Source organism: Octopus bimaculoides, chromosome 2 (assembly GCF_046866305.1).
Source record: "Octopus bimaculoides isolate indiv1 chromosome 2, ASM4686630v1, whole genome shotgun sequence".
Taxonomy (NCBI): domain Eukaryota; kingdom Metazoa; phylum Mollusca; class Cephalopoda; order Octopoda; family Octopodidae; genus Octopus; species Octopus bimaculoides.
In genome coordinates, this window is record NC_142929.1 from 86,889,959 (window position 1) to 86,911,633 (window position 21,675).

General features: G+C 39.5%; 1 protein-coding gene across 9 annotated transcripts in view; it reads left to right on the forward strand.

Annotated features, from left to right (window-relative positions):
• The window catches only part of LOC106882224 (mitogen-activated protein kinase kinase kinase 5), a 294,987-nt gene that overhangs the window by 214,782 nt on the left and 58,530 nt on the right, over positions 1-21,675 (forward strand). For all 9 annotated transcript variants that reach the window (XM_089347114.1, XM_089347115.1, XM_052978403.2 and 6 more), the window contains one exon: positions 16,172-16,253. In XM_089347114.1, the coding sequence (XP_089203240.1) occupies positions 16,172-16,253 (82 nt within the window). The remainder of the gene's footprint in view (positions 1-16,171; positions 16,254-21,675) is intronic.

The window sequence follows — 21,675 nt, forward strand, 5'->3', positions numbered from 1 at the left end:
CTTATTGGTAAGGAGATGCAACACTATGCAATGGACATTGTAGCATTATCAGGGACTAGATTTTTTGGTCAAGGTAACTTTACTGAGAAATCCAGTTGCCACACATTTTATTGGAGTGGGAAAGAAGAAAAAGGAAATTGTAAAAAGCAGGTGGTGTTGCTTTTGCTCTGAAAACCTCCTTGGTTGATAAATTAGAGGAATTGCCATACAGTGTAAATGGTAGAATGATATTGCTGAGGTTGCCTTTAAAAAAAGGTCTGTATGTAACACTTGTTAGTGTTTATGCACCAACTATGAATGCAAGTGAAAATGAAAAGCTCTCCTTTTATGATGTGCTGAAAGAAAATATCTGCAAAATTCCACACAAGGAAAAGATTATCATATTGGGAGATTTTAATGCTAAAGTTGGTAAAGATCATGAGACATGGGGTGTGATTGGAAGACACAGGGAGTGGGAAATTGTAATAGCAGTGGCTTACAATTGTTACAGATGTGTTCTGAGCTGAATCTATTTATTATGAGCACAACTTTTCAGCAAAAAGATAAGTTCAAAACTACATGGATGTGCCCCAGTTCAAAACAGTGGCACCTGATAGGCTATATGATAACTAGAAAGCGAAATAAAAGAAATTTCTGTATAGTGTGGGTCATGCGAAGAGCAGAATGTTGGACAGATCATCACTTGGTTCGTGAGAAGATCAAGTTTGCAGTGAAGCCAAAAAGTAGACAAAGTGACACTGGCATTCCTAAATGTTTGAATGTGAATCTCCTTAAGGATAAAACAGTAAGAGTAGAATTTCAGCAGAAAATCGAAAATTTGGATTGGACAGATGAGTGGATGGACTTAAGAAGACAACTATACAATTTAAGTAAAGAAAAAGAAACATCAAGATTGGTTTGATGAAAGTGATGGAAATATTCAACATTTGTTGGAAGAAAAATGAAGGGCATTACATTCATTACTAGCAAATGATTCTGACCAAAATATAGCTTTTTTCAGAGAGATACAAGCAGATGTGCAAAGAAAGATTCGAAGCATACAGAATACTCGGTAGCAGAAAAAAGCAGAAGGAATAGAGGCTGCTTCCAATGTTAAGAACACTAAGTTATTATATACTCTCCTTTGTGAGGTGTATGGGCCATCATGTCCTACTTTGGCTCATGTGAAAAAAAGGAACGGTGTTTTATTGAGGGAGCCCAAAGAAATCTTAAATTAATGGGAGGAATATTTCAATGAACTTCTGAATTGACTATCAGTTGTTGATGGAAAAAGTATTGATATGATTCCACAGAATGTACCCATTGAGTGCTTAGATGACACCCCATCAGTGGAGGAAACAATAAAAGTAGTATCAAAGCTGAATAATGGCAAAGCACCGGGAGTTGATAGTCTGAATGTAGATCTATTTAAGTTTGGTGGGTACTACTTGTTAGAAATGCTGACAGCAGTAATACAGAAGATATGGAAAAGTGAAGTTATGCCTGAAGACTGGAAGGATGCAGTCATGGAAGTTGTGTTCATGGGTAAGGAACAAAAGCATGAATGCAATAACTTGCACGGTATTTGTCTGCTTGCTACAGCCAGCAGAGTATTATCATGAATAATGTTGAACTGGCTGCAGATATATGTGGCTAATGAGATTCTTCCTGAATCACAGAGTGGATTCAGAAATGGTAAGGGTACTGTTGACATGATCTTCTCTGCACAGCAGTTAAAGAAAAGTGTGTGGAACAGCAAATAGGACTTTATCAAGTATTCATTGATCTTACTAAGGCTTTTGACTCTGTCAACTGAACTGCCTTGTGGGAGATCTTGAGGAGACTTGGATGCCCAGTAAAGTTTCTCATTATTCTGAAGCTGTTTCATGATTGTATGGAGGTAAGGATCAGTATTAGTGGAAAGCTGTCGGAGCCTGTCTCTATCATGAATGGGGTAAAACAAGGTGACATACTAGCACCCACTTTCTTCACCCTCTATTTTACTATAGTTTTTCATTTGGCTTTCAAAGGCTCCTATGAAGGCATATATATCAGATATCACACAACAGGAAAAATCTTTAACATCAGAAGAATGTCAGCTAAGTTAAGGACATCTTCAACTCTTATTAGAGACCTCCTCTATGCAGATGACTGTGATATTGTCACTCATACTGAGGAGGAAATGCAAAATCTTATGAATGTAATTTCAGTGGCTTGTGAGGCACTTGGCTTAAACATAAGTCTAACCAAAATTGTTGTCATGTTTCAGCCAGCACCAGGAATGCCATACATAGAACCGGGTACCTTCGTGTATGGAAGAAAACTCGCTGTGGTTTCTAAGTTTGTTTACTTAGGGAGCACACTAAATACATCAGTGGATCTTGATGATGAAGTGTCACTACACATTCAGAAAGCCCATTTTGCTTTTGGGAGACTGATTATGGTCTAGACATGGTATTTCCACTTCGACAAAGATCAAGGTATACAATACATGTATCTTAACCTCTTTATTGTATGCTTGCAAAACCTGGACTGTGTATCGTAAGCACTTACAACTTATGGAACGTTTTCATCAACAGTGTCTCAGAAGAATTTTGAGGATCATCTGAAAAATGTTTGTGAGTGACGATGAGGTGCTTGAAAGAGGGAAATGCTTCAGTATTGAAGCTTTGCTATTGCAGTACAGATTGAGATGGAGTGGACACTTAGTCAGAATAACAGAATGGTTAAACAACTTTTTTGCAGAGAATTGGTGACAGGTAAGCATCTGTCCCACAAACCAAAGATGAGGAACAAAGATTATCTGAATAAGATAAATGTTCCAATTGACAACTGGGAAGATTTAGTGCATTGCCAAGAAAAATGGAAAAAAGTTGTATATGTAGGTAAAAATGAATTTGAAAGGAAGAGAATGGAGCATGCAAAGATCAAAAGAAAGATGAGAAGAAGTGACAGGAATGATGTTCTAACAAACATTAATGAATGTGATGATCTTACATGTGATGAGTGTAGAAAGATTTGTCTTAGTAAGGCAGGGCTAAAGAACCATATGAAATCACATATTGCACAACTTCACATTGATTATAGATGGACAGATGATTTTGAATGCATACTCTGTCATAAAGTATGCAGATCAAAAAATTGCTTGAAAAGGCATAGTAAAGTCCATGGAGCTGTAAACTATACAACCACCAAGTTTTCTTGCACTAATTGTCAAAAAGCACACAAGTCTTTGGCAGGCTTCAAAAGCCATATTCATGCAGCTCATCGGTGATATTCTAGGGCATAAAGAAGTCATGCAATGGCTCTACTTGAAATTGCATTGGCAACTATCATATATACTAGCATACCCATGTCGTCAAAAATGCAGACAGTTTTGTTAATGATAGAAAATGGTACATCAACACAATGGGGAAAACCATTGCTAAATGTCAGCAATCTAGTAAATAAATCTACATGCACAGAATTGAAGCATTTGAAGAATCAGATACGGTTGTACCGTCTTTATTGAAAATATCATCCACATAATGTGTGTGTGTGTGTATATACGCATATATATATATATATATATATATATATATATATATATATATATATATATATATATATATATATATATGATAGTTATAAACGAGCATCACTGTCATACAAGCAGTGTTATTCGTTTCCAATATACTATGAGAACATGTCTGGCCATGGGGAAATATTGCCCTATTTGGAAACAGATGAAGATCTGTGACAAGAAGGGCATCTGAAGGTAGAAAATCTGCCTCAAGTAAACATGATCCAACCCATGCAAGCATGGAAAAGCAGTTGGTAGTGATGATGATGATATACACATATAATCTAATTTCAAGTCTCATGAAGCTCATCTTTGCTTTCCCTTCGTTCAAGGTCAATAACTAAAGCATCAGCCAGGTACTGGTGTTGATGGTATCAACTACTCTCCTTGTCTTAAAACTGCTTGACTTTTACTGAAGCAACAAACCATTATTATTATTATTGTTTCATTTACACAAAACAGATTAAAGTGTTGGAAAATAAAATTTCTTAATATGAGGCTACAGCAAGTAACCTTAGATACCAAGAACCTGCCTAAGTATCCTAGCTGTTCCTAGTAGCACTGTTTTTTGGATTGGCACTAAACTAGGTTTTATGCCTATTTCCTTTGTCCATCTGTTCAAATCCTTAGGAATAGTTCCTAATACACCTATAAATACAGGGTTACATTTTACCTGCACTTTCCATAGCCTCAATGTAACTCAATGGCAAGGTCCTAGTACTTTGTTATTTTCTCTATATCTTTCATATTGATTTTCTCATCACTTGAGACTGTGAAGTCAATTATCAGGCACTTTCTTTTCTTTTTACCCACCACTACTAAATCAGGCCTTCTAGCTTTTATTACTCTATCCGTCTAAATGTCAATATCCCTTAACATCTTATATTTCTTACTTTCTAGTACTTTACTAGGTTCATGTTCATACCATTTATCAGTATGGTCAAATCTTAGATTTTTATATAACTCCCAGTAGATTATTCTCCCTAGGCTGTCATGTCTCTTCTTGTATTCTTTCTGTGCCAGCATGATATATTTACTTATTATATGAGTAGCACTTTCCACTTTTGATTTACATAACCTACATTTGGAATCTACCTGGTTTTTTGCTTATCGTGGCTTTTTATCCAATTAGTCCTCAATACTTGATCTTGTGCTGCTACTGGAAAACTATTTGTCTCCTTTTTCAGCCTTTCTGCAAGCATAACCATGTCTCACTATTACTATTTCTTGTAACTATGTTTGGGAATCTACCATGCAGGGCCTTCTCTTGCCAGTCAAATAATCTTTTTTTCAGGTTTTTAATTTCATTTGGCTTTCTAGTTTCCTTATATCCTACTGTTACTCTAGCAGCTCTTAATAAACCTTCTTCACTATTACCTGCATAGAAGGGTATATCTACTCTAGCTAACTCCACACAGTCTTCCACTGATATTAGCCCTCTACCACATTCTTTTCTAAGTAAGTATAATCTTGTTACTCCTGCTCTTGGATGAAATCCTCTATTCATATTGAAATCCTCAGTTCTTCTGTCTAGATTTGCTAATTTAGGTTCTGTTCAGTTTACAAAAGCTGCTGAGTATCTAAGTAATGATACTGCATGGGTATTTACAACTTCACTAGATTTGGACTATTTAGCTTTGACTTCATTAGCTTCCTTGCCCTTCTGATGTACCCTTTCTCAATTTTTGTTTCCAGTTCTATAGTTAGTACTCTATCAGATTCTAATACTCCCAGATACTTATAATCTCTCTTCTTCTTTCAGTGATTTTAATGTCTGGCCATCTGGTAATTGGATGCCTTCACTGCTGATTAGCTGTCTCTTTTTATGCTTAATATTGCACATTTATCAATGTCAGATTCCACACCTATATCTTTGCTGAAAAGTCTTACAGTTTGTATTAAGGAATCTACCTCTTTTTTTATTCCTTCTAAATAGCTTCAGATCATCCATGTAGAGCAAATGGGTAATTTTTCCTTTGCTATTTCTAAACTGATATCCTGCCTTTTCCTTTCTTACTAAACTGAAGGGGATTAAGCATAATACAAATATTAAAGGAGATAATGAGTCTCTTTGGAAAATTCATCGCTTATATTAACTTTCCATACGGCTGTATCACCTTAGTGGAGATCTGCTTTCCATTTCTGCATGTTATAATTAATTAACTCTCTTATGTTTTCTGCAATACTGAATATACTCAATCATTCACTTATCTATGAGTGTGGAATCATGTCAAAGGCTTTCTTATAATTTGCCCGTGCTATTGTTAAATTTTTCTCTCTAGATATGTATAATAGATCATGCATTCCTCTAGCCTTCTTCCTGAAACTTTTCTGTTCTTCTGACAGAAAATTCTGGCTGTCAAGTTGCTCATGAATGCTTTCTGAGAGCAGTCCTGTTTAACAGATTCCACACTAATAGTAAGCAAGTGATTGATCTGTAATTACTAGATATATTGCCCTTGCTTTTGTCTTTCATAAAGAGTACTGTTCTCCTTGTCTCCTCATGTCCTGTCTTCGATCAGCCTAACTCTGGTCTCTCTCTCTCTCTTCCTCTCTCTCAGTTTCATTAACCACTTGCTTCTCCCAACACATTACCTCTGCTCCCCAACCCCACCCTATATAAAATAGCTGATTCATATTTTAATACCCTGCCACACAGAGTAGAAACCAGAAGATGTTAGATAAGCAACCTTTTTTCAACCTAGCACACATCTAAAACCTCTTTTCAGCGCAAGTATAATTACTTCAATAAATCTCTGAGCGAGGTATAAACAGTAGCTGCACGACATCATGAAGTACATTTGCCACTTAAATGTGGCTAACCTTTGAGGGTGGATGCTAATATAGCTTGTAGCCCCAGGAAGACACCTCCAGCTGGCTATTGACACACTTTCTGTGCTCTCTCAGTATTTGCAAAGGGAAGTCATCCTTCCCATCTCCAACCTCACATGATACACACATGTCAATAGCCAGCTGGAGGAGGTGTCTTCCTGGGGCTACAAGCTACAGTAGCATCCACCCTTAAGGGTTAGCTACATTTAAGTGGCAAATATACTTCACAACATCGTGCAGCTACTGTTTGTACCTTGCTCAGAGATTTATTATTGCTTGTTTACACTTTTTCGAGATCAATGACTTTTCGTCACTGGAAAAAGGATATATATATTTGCATTGGGAACCACTTCACATCAACAACTGGTGATTATCCCTCTTCTGCATTCGGCTGCTGTTGCTTAGTGAGTTTATTTGGTTAATGTATTTTTGTTGTTGATTATATGCTGAAATTGTTACATTTGTGTTCTTGTTGGAATCGAACTGTTGACGTCGTTGTAACAGAAATTTTCGCCCTATGGGGCAGAAAATTAATTGCTGCATAACTTGTTGGACTGCTTTTTGTGTTTTTTTCTTTACTTTTTTACCTGTCGCAGGGTAAAAAATTAACTTTTGTCATTGTGACAAAAATAACTACTATTTTTCTGATATTCAAAGGCCATTTGCAAAAGTGGATTTGAATTTGTTGTCGAATGTCAAATTTCTGTTCTCAGAGGAGGATTTCCTGGCCATGAAGGAAAGTAACCAAGTTTGTAACCAGGAAAGAAAGGAAAAGCCAAGTTCTTCTACTGCTGTCGGTGGAAATTTCTGTGAATTGGAGATATCTAAAGAACATTTATTTAAGTTTTGAAACCTTATAAAGAAAAGTGGCAACGAAACCAAACTTCTGCCACCACAGGACATGATACAAAGTTTAACTGTCAGTACAGTAGTATACAAAATATACAACCATAAAGAAAAAAAGAATAATGTCAGTGAAGAATGAGGTTGTAGAGAAGTACCTCACCCCCATATGGGGAAAAATTACCTATGTCTGTCGAAGACCAAGAAACACCACAATTGAGGTGCAATTCGAGAACGTTGAAAGAGCAAAGGAAATATCAACTCAAACTCTAAAAAATGAGGAGATAATGTTGCTTCCGACCTACCTAGACTGGAGAACTGCAAAAATAACAATTGAGTAGTATGCTGGACTTGTTCGGACACTTGCTGGCCTGCGTCTACATGAACTGGCAGCAGAATGGGAGAATTCCCAGCTCTGTGAGTTGGGGAGTGGTGGCACTGATCAGAAAAGACCCAAGCAAGGGGGATCATATTAGTAACTTTAGGCCCATAACTCTACTGAATGTAGAGTTAAAGATTGTGGCCAAGGTGTTAGCAAAAAGGTTGATGCGTGTCGCGGAGAAACTTGTAGGGAGGGCACGAACATGCGCCATCCCAGGCAGGTCAATCCAGGACAATCTTCATTTCTTATGCTACATCTTAGACAGGGTGGGTAATTGTGGGGCATTGGTCCATTTAGACCAAAGTAAAGCTTTCAATAAGGTAGACCACCAGTACATGGCGGCATTCCTTGAGGTGGCTGGGCTAGGCTCGGACTTCCGTGGTTGGATCAAGGCCATTTATGGTGGCATCAAATCCACAGTCCAAGTATATGGTTACCTGTCGGAGCCATTTGAGATCCAGTGCTTGGTTCGTCAAGGGTGCCCTCTGTCTTTGCTTCTGTATGACTCTTGAGCCATTGCTGCAGAGGCTGGAGAGTTTGGTGGGGGCATCCCCAATGAAATTGGATTTGATAAGTGTGTTTCTGCGAATGACGTCACCATCACCGTGTCCAATGTAGCTCAGCTACCTTGTGTAGAGGATGCAATCAAAGGATACGAGGCGGTGGCAGGAGCAAAAGTTAACAAGGACAAGTCCATCAGTTTACAGCTTGGCACCCTGAGTGTCAAGTCGATAATGTCCAGTGTCGTGGGCACTGGACAGATGGTCCTGTTTAGGTGCTTGGAGTTTGGTTTGGTTTGGTCCAGACTCCCAGACAGAGAAAAATTGGAGTGAGGTGGCAGGTAGGGTGGAGGCCCTAGTCCAGACCTGGTCTGGAAGGGCGTCTTCTTGAAAGGGAGGGCGGAGGTGGTGCAGGTGTTTATTGTGTCTGTTATCACCTACTGTCTGACCGTTGTCCTTTGCCCCAATTTGTGGCTATGCAAGTTTGTGCGACTTCTCTTCTGCTTTTTGTGGAAGGGAAAACTGCTTGTGTATGCTGCCAAGAACCGCTAAAGGGTGGGTTAGGGATGCCATGGCTATTGATGTGCAGACATGCACTAAGGCTAAGGCATCTCTAGCTCTACCTGGATGGTGGCCAGGTGTGGAATTCGCTTGCAGGGGAATTCTTTCCATGACCGACCTCCTTGGAGGAATTTACACCCGGTTTGATAAAAAGACAGAATATGACTGAATGGCAAAAGGAGTGCAGGCAGGCACTCGCGCTAATCCACAGGTCGGGCAAGGCCGGCAGCAGAAATACCACCTCTGTATTTTATAAAGGGCTCTATCTCTCTCTTTCGATTACCACTTGCTTCGCCAAGACTTCCTCCACCACCACCACCCTATATAAACTAGTGCACGCACTCAGATTCCCCTACTCAATTTTAATACCTCTGTTGAAGAAATACGAATCTCAGAAGATGCTCAGATAAGAAGTTTTGTCTTTTCAACCTCATTCATCTACTCTTCTATTTCTGCGCAGGTCATAAACCCCTTATTTAGTTCTTTTCATTATTCTGTCTATTTCATTACCATGTCATCACATAAATATAGTTTCAATAGTTTCGTCTTCCCCGTTGTTGCCTTAAGATAGCCTTAGTTCATGCATTTCTTTAACCACAACATATTCATTCATTTGTTCAAGTTTATCACACAGTCACTTATTTCTCTAAGACTTCCTCCACCACCACCACCACCACCACCCTATATAAACTAGCGCATGCACTCGGATTCCCCTACTCAATTTTCTTAATACCACCGCCGAAAGAATACGTATCCAGAAGATGCTCTCGTCTAAATTTGTTAGCTCGCAGTACAAACGCCCTCCCACCCCCTCATCCTGTACCGGAAGTTTCTATCCTCTCTCATCCTTTGGTTGTCTCCCATGAACACTTCTAAAGGCTTTACGCCATCCCCACCCCTACTTAGGGTTTATCTCCTATGTAAGGTTTTGATCATATAGTGCAAAAATATGGTAGTGTAGTGTATGCAGGTTGAATTGAAGGCTACTGCTTGTTTATGAATTCTGCCAAATGCGAGCTTTCTTTTCAGGTACATGACGCTGCTGTTCCCCGCCCCAGGGTCTCATGGGACCATACCTCCCACACCCTCAGGGTTGGCACTCTCAATGTTGGCACACTGAGAGGTAGGTCTGATGAGATTGTTGAGATGCTTGTACTGAGATGTATTGATATCTGTTGCCTCCAAGAGGTAAGGTGAAGAGGAGGTTCCGCTAGGTTTTCTGGGCAGGGAACACAGACGGTGTCGGGGGCATGGCTATTCTTCTTGCGGAGAAATGGGTGGATAAGGTAATCAAAGTAGTCAGAGTATGCAACAGAATACTTAAGACTAGATTATTGCTTCATCATGGGTTAGCAACCATTATCTCAGCCTATACCCCTCAGCCAGGACTACCTGATAGACAGAAAAACTGATTTTATGAACTGCTGGAGTTCTGCGATGCAAATGATCTTATAGTTTGCAATACTAACTTCAGGAAACCTGCCAGTCACCTAGTCACCTACCGTTCTGGCTGACATACTAGCCAAATTGACTACATCCTCACCAGAAAAGGGGAAAGAGGGCTGCTTATAAATGCCAAAATCTTCCCAGGCGAAGAATGTACCCCAAAACATAGACTGGTAGTTAGTGACTTCAGGATCAGGGCTAAGTGATTTCCCAGAAGACAACCAGTATGGAGGAGAAGGATCTGGAAGCCTAAAGATCCTGTGAATGGACAGAGATTTAGAGACATATCGCTCAAAGCCTTTGACGAAATATAAGGGGATATAGCTTCACACGATGTAGAAGACAACTGGAGGTTTCTACGGGACAACCTGCTGAAAACCACTGACCAGATCTGTAAATAGTGCAAAGTCTCCTCTCGACCCAAAATAGCATGATGGTGGAACAGTGTTGTTGACAGGGCTATTAGAGAAAAGAAACAGGCTTTGAAGGACTGAAAGAACGGTGGTAGCAGGTAATTGTATCAGACTGCCAGAAGGGAAGCTAGGAGACAGGTTTATTTAGCCAGTGGGGAAGCAGAAAAGAAAAAATTTGCCAATGTTCTGCGCTGTGAGGACCAAAGACTTGAGGTATTTCATGTTGCAAGACAGTGTGTGAGAGAGAATCGTGATGTCGTGGGAGAGAAATGTGTCCGCATGGATGATGGCTCACTTGCACTAAACGAAGCTGCAAAGAGAGAGGTTTGGAGACGCCACTATGAAAGGTTGCTCAATAAAGAAAATGAATGGGAGAAAGAGAGTCTGCTGAATGTCGACCCAAACGAGGGACCAGCTATCTGAGACAGGGAAAGCCCCCCGGCACATCAGGAATCACTGCAGAGGTGCTTAAAATATCTGGCAGTGTAGGCTATAGCCTAGTCATTCATATAGTCAGTCAGGTGATACATGAAGGAGTCATACCCAATGACTGGTATAGCAGCACCATAGTCAACTGCTACAAAGGTAAAAGTGATGCATTAGATACAAATAATTATAGAAGTATCAAGTTGTTAGATCAAGTAATGAAAGTCACGGAGAGGGTCATAGCCCAACTAATTAGGGAGAGAGTCAATTTAGATGAGAAGCAGTTCAGGTTTGTGCCAGGGAAAAGCACCACTGATGCTATATTTCTGGTAAGACTGCTGCATTAGAAATACTTAACCATAGATAAACCTCTATACCTGGCTTTCGTTGACATGGTAAAAGCTTTTAACAGGGTCCCCAATCCCTTATCTGATGGTCAATGCAGAAACGAGGGATAGAAGAATGGTTAGTGAGAACTGTACAAGCCATGTACAAGGATGCTGTCAGTAAGGTGAGGGTTGGCAACGAGTATAGTGAAGAATTCCGGGTAGAGGTAGGGGTTTACCAAGGATCAGTCCTCAGTCCCCTCTTATTCATCATAGTCCCCCAGGCAATAACAGAGGAATTCAGGACAGGATGCTCCTGGGAGCTCCTCTATGCAGATGACCTTGCTCTAATAGCTGAGTCACTACCAAAACTAGAGAAGAAGTTTTAGGTGTGGAAGCAAGGTCTAGAATCAAAGGGCCTTAGAGTCAATCTAGCAAAAACCAAAGTAGGAAGGCAGACAAATCACAAATCTCTTCAGGTAATTGGCCCTGCTCGATCTGTAGAAAAGGCATAGGTAGAAACTCCATAAGATGTACTCAGTGTAAGCTATGAACAGATAAGAGGTGCAGCAATATCAAAGGAAGGCTAACTGGGAAGATAGTTTTTTGTGTGTGACAAATGCTCAGGAACAATAAACACTGAAAATGTGCAGAGAACAACTTTTGCCACATTCCAGGAGAAAAGCTAGAAGTTGTTGATAGCTTCTGTTACCTAGGTGATCAAGTCAGTAGCGGGGGAGGGTGTGCTGTAAGTGTAGCTGCTAGAATAAGAATAGCCTGGGCAAAGTTCTGAGTGCTTCTACCTCTGCTGGTGACAAAGGGCCTCAGAGTAAAAGGTAGACTGTATGACGCATGTGTGTGAACAACCATGCTACATAGCTGTGAAACATGGGCTGTGACTGCTGAGGACATATGTAAGCTTGCAAGAAATGAAGCTAGTATGCTCCACTGTGTGTGTAATGTCAGTGTGCATACATGATAGAGTGTAAGTGCCTTGAGAGAAAAGTTGGACCTAAGAAGCATCAGATGTGGTGTGCAAGAGATGACTGCACTGGTATGATCATATGTTGCATATGGATGAGGACAGTTGTGTGAAAAAGTGTCATACCTTAGCAGCAGAGGGAACCTGTGGAAGAGGAAGACCTGGGATGATGGGGTGAAGCATGACCTTCGAACGTTGGGCCTCACAGAGCGATGACAAGTGACTGAGACCTTTGAAGATATACTGTGCTTGAGACAACCCATCAAGCCAAGTGAAACCATAACTGTTGCCTATGCCAGTGCAGCATAACCAGTACATCTAAGAATACCCTTCAATCATTTGGCAATAAACTGCGAAGACCTGTTGAGTAAAGTGAAGTCATTGTCATTGGCGATGACTGTACCACCTGATTGGCACCCATGTCAGTGGCACATAAAAAAGTACCATTCGAGTGTGGTCCATGCCAGTGCCACCTGACTGGTCCTGTGCTGGTGGCACATAAAAAGTACCATTCAAGTGTGGCTGTTGCCAGAGCTGCCTGATTGGCTCCCTTGCCAGTGGCACATAAAAAGCACCATTCAAGTGTGGTTGATGCCAGTACCGCCTGACTGGCCCTTGTGCCAGTGGAACATAAAAAGCAACCACTACACTCTCAAGAGTGGTTGGTGATAGAAAGAGTATCTATCTGTAGAAATTGCCAGATCAGATTGGAGCCTGGTGCAGCCTTCTGGCTCGCCAGCCCTCAGTCAAACTGTCCAACCCATGCCAGCATGGAAAGCAGGCATTGAACGATGATGATGATGATGAGTACCCATGAACTAAATCTGGTCTTGTGTCCTTCCAGTTTGGCATTTTTCCTGACACTCATTAAAGCAACAGTTAGTCTTAGATCTGACTGCTTCTCACTAACTATTTCTTTCTTACTTTCTTTAACCATGCTGCATCTCCATTATGATTGACTGGCTTATCCCCAAATATTACTCTAGAACTTTCTAGCTTCTTCTGCATTAGATTTCTCACCTTCAGTACTTTCTTCTACACTATTTATTTACCTATAAAATCTCCTTTGGTTTGTCTCAAACAGTCTGTTCTGTTGATACTGATCTATTCTTTTCTGGAAAGCTTATCTGCTATTGCTAGTATATGCTGTTTCAACTCTTCCATAACTATCGTAAATCCTTTCACTTTGACTAAGTATTGTTTCTCATCAGAAGATTCAAATCTTGTGTTTCTTAACTTATTCAGTTTCCAGGCTTCTTCTCTACTCAGATCTTACCTTAATGTCTTCACTTTATTTTCTAATCTCCTTCTCAACATTTGCTCTTTCCTAATCTTTCCTTGAGGAATACCTAATACCTCCTACACAGATCAATGAGTTAGTGTCATCTTTATTTTCAGTATCCTACGGAAATTACTTTTCTAGTCATATCCTTCTATTAGCATCTTTTAAAGTTGGTAATATTTTTCTTTCTTCTTTACTCGTTGCTTCCCACAACTCATCTAAACTCTGATTTTCCTCATTTAAGTCACTTAAGTTTCTGGTGCCAGTTGTTCCTTCTTGATCAGTTGTGCTATTATTATTTTTTCCTTTAGGTTTTTCTTTGGTTTGAACAGTATCTTTTATGTTGTTGTTTGGCTTTTCTACTGCTTAATCTTTCTTTCCCAGTTCTCTTGTGATCTCTTCCACCCCCAATTCTGTCAGCCACTCCCTTTTCCTAATAGCATTAGCTTGATCTACTACTCTCTGCTCTATCATTTTAAACATATCCTTCTCTCTCCAAAGTTTTAACATCTGTTTAGGTTTACTTTCTTTGTTTAGGTTCACTTTCTAAGTAGTACTGCATCACTATCCTATTTTCTTTGCTGGTCCACTTCCTTCTCCTTACTCTATTATCTACTGATGCTGTCTTAAGATAACAGCTGTAGTCAGTTTGCATCTGTACTGAACCACTGCCAAGCGAGAGGCCTTCCCTTAAAGGTTCAGCCTCATTTTCACTGTTACCACCAGAGTTTCTAGGCAAACTCTTGTCTGTCATAAACTGAGGCAATGTAATGTTCATCACCATCATCATCACTATTATTATTTGACATCTGATAGTTTCAAGTAAGTTTTTATTGTACCACTTGATGCACTTTTATGTTACTGAGGTGTGTACAGCATTGTGTCTTTCTGTCATTTGGGGAGTATTGTATTGCATCAAAATGTTTTGTTATGGGATTTGGTTTGAGTCTCTTGTATTAGTGTTTGTATTGTATGTTGGGTGTGTAATGCAGGATGTGTTCTTTTGTTGGGTATCCGGTCTCTATGGCACTTGTTGGGGTTGTTCAATTTATTGGATATTTACTTTATGAGTTTATCCTGTGTGTTTTGGGTACAGTGTTTCCAAGTAAACTGATATCTGACTGTTCAAAGATAGTAGTGACTTCTCTTGAAAGTGGACAAAATTTGGCATTGTGGTGTTATCAGGTACCTGCAGCAAAATAGTTTAGCACCCTAGAACATTCCTGCTGACATGGTTGCTACATTAGGGGATGATGCTCCAGCTTCATCATCAGTGCAAAAGTGGGCAGCTGCATTTAGGAGGAGAAGAGACAGTCTTGAGGAAGACCCAAGGTCTTGATGTCCTGCAGCTGCCACCACTGAGGAAAACATTGATTGTGTTCACCACATGCTGAGGAATGACAAGCAACTGACTATAAATCAAATAGCCAATGCTATCAGCATATCCCATGAGTGTTGACACTATTGTGTGCAGTAACTTTGTCATTACAAAGGTTTCTGTTGAATGGGGTGCCACATCTTCTGACCTAATGAGAAGCACACCAGGCTGATCACACCAGGCTGATCACACCACAGGGAATTCTGACACTGTTTCAGGCAGATCCAGTTGGTTTCCTTGAACAATTCCTAATCCATGATGTTTGGCTTCATCACATTGAGCCAGAGACAAAGAGACAGTCCATGCAGAGGAAACTTCCCTCCTCATCTGCTCCAAAGAAGTCAAGGTCATTTCATCTGCAGGGAAAGTGATGGCTTCAGTTTTTCTTAATAAAAGGCATTGTTTATTGACTATCTTCCAAAAGATCCACACCATCATTGGAGAGCACTATGCCAACTTACTAAGACTGTTATATAAGGCTATCAAAACCAAATGTCCAAGAAAACTTATGAATGGGTCTTGTTACATCAAGGCAATACTCCAGCACAGAAATTCTTGGTTTCAAAGGTTGTTATTCATGACTGTGGCTTTGAACTAACTGGTTGATCACCTTCCCTGTTCGCCTGATTTGGCCCCATCTGGCTATCATCTGTTCCTTTATATAGAAAACATTTGGCTGAGAACCAATGTTGCAATGATGATGATATATCTGTTGTTGATGACTTCTTTGATAAACAGGATGAAAGTTTCTTCATTAATGGTATCCAAGCACTGCAACACCAATGGAAGAAGTGTGTGGATCACGCGGGGGACTATATTGAAAAATAAACCAAATTTGGTCACATTCCATGATAATATCTTGATCAGCCTATGAACTTTTTACTGGTCCTAGTAAGAAATAATATTCACATGCGCACGTGCGAGCATACACACACACACACACACACACACACACACACACACACACACACACACACACACACACACACACACACACATCTTAACATTGCACTGTGTTCATGTTGCAAACTAAGATTTTCAAATAATTGTGCTGTTATTTTATATATTAAAATACTCCAAACAAAGGGAGTGAGAGGAGAGATGAGAGAATGAGACATGTAAAGGTTCGGTGATGTCACAAATTTTGCTATATATTTATCTCCTTAATTTCTGTACTTCTTTCAGCCTTCCAACTTTCTCTTGCATGTTTACTTTAATACTATGCAATATAAAGGACATTTTTTGCTTATTTTTGGTAGATACATTTGGAAACCTTGTTAAGTGCAATCCAAGAGAATATCCGATGTACAGCTTCAAATGATCCTGTCGTGGAAATAGCTGGTAACTTAAATTCTTTTTAATATGAAGCCATACATTGAATACAAATGAAATTTTGATAAACAATTTGTATTTACACTTAAAATAAATCAATAGTGTTAAAATATACATAGGTCTCTATTTCAAATTTCCTTGCTTTTCCAGTTGGATATGCCAGGGCTCACATAGTAACACAGTAAAGCTGCTTATATTTATTTGGGTTATAGACCTGGCTCTTGATTGCTTTAGCAATGATCACATTGTTGCAAAACTCAGTCGCAGCAATTTGAGGGGGCCCACAAACATCATACATACCATCCTTCTCACTTTGTTTATTTAAAAAAAAAAACCTCAGACACTAATTGTTTTATTAAAAAAATGTTGCTAAATTTTTCACTAAATGATATCAATGAATTAAGAACTGAAGTTCATACAATTAGCTAAAACCACACACCAGTGACAGCAAAACTTAAAAGAAGGTGCATGTGCATATATTGTTTTGTTTTATGTTTGTTTTCCCATGCTACCTTGGGGTCAAAAAGACTTTTTATTAACTGCAGGGCTTCTAGCTACTTCAAGTTTCATGCTGCGAAAGTGTAGTAACCAGGCTGGCGAAAGTACAGTAATCAGGCTGGCTTATATAGCATACCATGCCCTATCCATTCAGGTTCAGTAAATGTGGCTGCTCCTTAAGAAAATACAAATAAAACAAGAATATAAAAACGAGAGGAAAACTTAAAGTGAAAGTGGATAAGAGTTATGTCCCTTTAATCCTTTGGAAGCTGCATATTTTTAATATAGTGTTTACATGTAAAATAACAGTGTTTAGTGAGAGGTAATTGAAAGTGAAAAAGCCAGAATATGTTTAATCTAGGGAGAATTTTGTGTGGCTTAAGTGAAACGGAACTTTTATTTGGGCAGCAGTTGTAAGAAACTTTCATGGAATGTCTGTTAAAGATTTTCGTATATGTGTCGTTATTGGGGGGGGGGGTATCTATTGCTATTGGGGGGATGCTTATTCAACAAGTCTAGGTTTTACCTACATTAATCCTAAATTCAAATTTAAGGTAAACAAAGTTCTTTTTTAATCTAAAATATACACTCCTTCATTTTCTACAATGCTCTTCCATCTATCTGGTCGGCTTGCAAGGCCCCTTTTCCAAAATCCATTTGTCTGTGGCAAAAAATACTCCTCCAGTACTGTTCTGACTTTGTCTACAGAATTCATATCTTTTCTGTCCATATGATTTTGAAGATTGCAGAATAAATGATAATCAGATGGAGCAATGTCTGGTGAATATGGTAGGTGGGGCATCATTTCCCATTCAAACTGCTCCAGTCTTCGAATGTCATCTTTGCTGTATGTGGCAAAGCATTATCCTGATGGAAAAACACCTGTCATCTTGAAACCAAAGATGGTAATTTTTCTTCTAGTGCTGACTTGACTGACTGGTTGAATGACCAAATCCAAGATTCTTTGCTAGTTTCTCAACAGTTATGATGGGATTTTGTTCCAGCAGGGTTTGCAGGATGTCTTCATTGAGCTCTACAGATCTTCCAGGACAAGGCTTGTCTTCTAGGCTATAGTTTCCGGCTCGGAATTTCTGGAACCACCATCAATACTGGCTTATGCTTATTGTCTGGTCCCCATATACTGCATTTAATATTCCTCGCACTTTCTGTTGCATTTTTGCCTTTATTGAACTCCATTACAGCTTTGAAAAAATAACTGTTAAAATCGAACTGCATTCTTCAAAACTTGGACTAAGAATAAGTAGAAAGTAAAATTACTACCTGCTTTTATAGCAAGTTGGTGCTGGTAGTTTATCCCTAAACCTCTCTGACTTTTAGTTCATGCAATTGAAAAAAAAACATTATTTATGGGATGACCCATTATATACCTAAGTTTTTCATTTGGTCCAGGGAAGTATCTAAGAAATAAACTTTAGTAAGGTTGCCTCATGGACATCCTCCTGAAGCCATTTCTAAAATACATCGAAAGTTATATTAGAAAGAAATGACTTAGATATGTGAAATCACCTACCAGAAAAGGTCAAGGAAGAAACAATCATGGTTACATTTGATGTGATAAACCTATACACTAACATACCCCATAATTATGGAATAGAAGCAATCCGGTTCTGGCTGGACAAATATCCAGAAGAAATACTAGATTTCATAATCGAATAAATAAGATTCACCCTTCAAAACAACCACTTCATGTTCGACACCACTGTTTATCACCAAAAATCTGGAGGTGTCATGGGAACCAGGGCAGCCCCAACCATTGCTAACCTAACAATGGGCTATTTAGAAATAACAATATAGCAGGAGTCATTTTTTAAATATGGAAACCCTCTCTTCCAATACCTAAAAGAAAATTGGAAAAGATTTTTGGATGACTGCTTCATCCTCTGGAATGACAACATAGATTAACTCCTGAAGTTCAAAAGACTCCTTAGTAGCATTAACACCAACATACAATTTACAATGGAACACAGCCAAGAGGAACTCCCATTCCTAGACATATTGGTTAAAAAAATAAACAAAAAAATAGAAACAGACATCTTTTACAAAATCACAGACGCTAAACAATATCTGTTGTTTAGCTCATGCTACATGTGACATATCAAAACAAATATGCAAGAAGGATTTGCACCATAGTGTCCAAAAAAATACCAGTGAACTGAGATTGCATACTCCAGGACAGGACACTACCCAATTCAACTCATAAATAAAGGGATTAAATGTGAAAAATCGATTGACATAACAACATTAAGAAAAGTCGAACACAATAACACACCTACTTTGAAAACACTACCTTATATCTCCACATACAGCCCCAGAAACAAAGAAACATTTAACATTATTGTTCAAAATCTCCCAGTACTCCATAAGAACTCCAAACTGAAGGAAATTCTATGTACCAATAAAATCAGTAAAATCAGTAAACAACCAAAGACATTAAAGAAGATCCTCAAAAATGCTAAATTATTTTCAAGAATAATGGATGCAAGAGTAAAAAAGTGTGGTCGTACTAACTGCAGAACATGTCCTAATCTTTTGGACGGATCAGAATTCCATTTTAGACAAGGGCAAAAATTGAAAATTAAATCCAACTTCACTTGCGCCTCTGCAAACCTCATTTATATAATCAGATGCTTCGGCTGCCATAAAAACTATATAGGGTCAACAGGAATGTCAGTCAGATAACAGATATCTTCCCCACAATATCGCCAGATATATCTCAGTGAACACGCTGACAGATGTGCAGAAGAACTGCAACCACAATTCCTAATCTTCCCATTATATCAATTTGCTTAACACAAGTATGACTAAATAAAGAGGCCTCATTTATGGAAAAATATAAGCCGAAATTAATATAAACCCATATTGAAAATTAGAGATTTATCCCAACTATTGTAAGAATCAAATGAAGACCAGTATAAAAAATTACAGATTTACCTCCCCTTTACTATAAAATACCTTGCTTACCAATTATCCCACCTAACAAACAAAACTCATAATTTGAAAAGTGATAGTGAAACCGATTATTATGTTGGAACAAAAAATTCTTATTTTGTACAATATTTACATTATTTACATTTGACGTATATTTGTCCTCATCTTGCTTGGTGTTAACATAACGTTTCGGTTGATATACCCTCCAGCCTTCATCAGGTGTCTTGGGGAAATTTCGAACCTGGGTTCTCATTCCTAAGGTATTTTTCGATGTTGTTATATTATTATTATTATTATTATTATTATTATTATTATTATTATTATTATTATTATTATTATTATTCAGGTCACTACCTGGAATTGAACTCAGAATCTTGGGCTGAGTAGCCCACGCTCTTAACCACTATACCATATGCCCGTGGGCAATATGGCATAGTGGTTAAGAGTGCAGGCTACTAACCCCAAGAATCCAAGTTCGATTACAAGCAAGTGACCTGAATAATGATAATAATCATCGTCATCATCATCATCATTGTATAACGTCCGCTTTCCATGCTAGCATGAGTTGGATGATTTCACTGAGGACTGGTGAACCAGATGGCTACACCAGGCTCCAATCTGATTTGGCAGAGTTTCTACAGCTGGAAACCCTTCCTAATGCCAACCACTCCGAGAGTAGTGGGTGCTTTTACGTGCCACCAGCATGAAGGCCAATCAGGCGGTACTGGCAACGGCCACGCTCAAAATGGTGTATTTTATGTGCCACCTGCACACGAGTCAGTCCAGCTGCACTGGCAATGATCTCGCTCAAATGTCTTTACACGTGCCAGGAAGGCGATGCTGGGCACAGGTGCCATCACGATTTTGCTTTCGCTTGCCCCAACAGGTCTTCACAAGCCAAGTTTACTGTCCAATGAAAGAGACGACGTTGGCATGGTTGCCAGTCATCAAATTTAGCTCGATTTCGATTTCACTTGCACAACAAGTCTTTGCAAGCGGAGTTTAGTGTCCATTGAAGGAAGGTACGCATAAGTGGGCTGGCTACACCCTTAGCAGAGACCTTGGATTTAGGTCTCACTTGACTTGCCGGGTCTTCTCACGCACAGCATATTTCCAAAGGTCTTGGTCAGAAGTCATTGCATCGGTGAGGCCCAGTGTTCGAAGGTTGTGCCTCACCACCTCATCCCTGGTCTTCTTGGGCCTACCTCTTCCACAGGTTCCCTGAACTGCTAGGGTATGGCACTTTTTCACACAGCTATCCTCATCCATTCTCGCCACATGACCATACCAGCACAATCTTGTCATGCACACCACAACTTTTCTCTCAAGGTACTTACACTCTGTCTAGTATGCACACTGACTTTACACATCCATCGGAGCATACTGGCTTCATTTCTTGCGAGCCTACACATGTCCTCAGTAGTCACGGCCCATGTTTCACTGCCATGTAGCATGGCTGTTCGTACACATGCGTCATACAGTCTGTCTTTTACTCTGAGTGAGAGGCCCCTTGTCACCAGCAGAGGTAAGAGCTCTCTGAACTTTGCCCAGGCTATTCTTATTCTAGCAACTACACTTTCAGCGCACCCTGGGGCCATCTACCTGAAGGGGTTTGTGTTTTGTCTACCTTCCTACTTATTAGGACTATGGTTTTAGCTAGGTTGACTCTAAGGCCCTTCGATTCTAGTCCTTGCTTCCACACCTGGAACTTCTCCTCTAATTCTGATAGTGACTCAGCAATTAGTGGAAGGTCATCAGCATAGAGGAGCTCCCAGGGGCATCACATCTTGAATTCCTGTGTTATTGCCTAGAAGACTATGATAAATAGGAGGGGGCTGAGGACTGAACCTTGGTGCACTCCTACCTCTTAATTGTACTCGTTGCCAACCCTCACATTACTGACAGCGTCTCTGTACATGGCTTGCACATCTCTCACTAACCATTCTCCTATCCCTAGTTTCCTTATTGACCACCAGATAAGGGA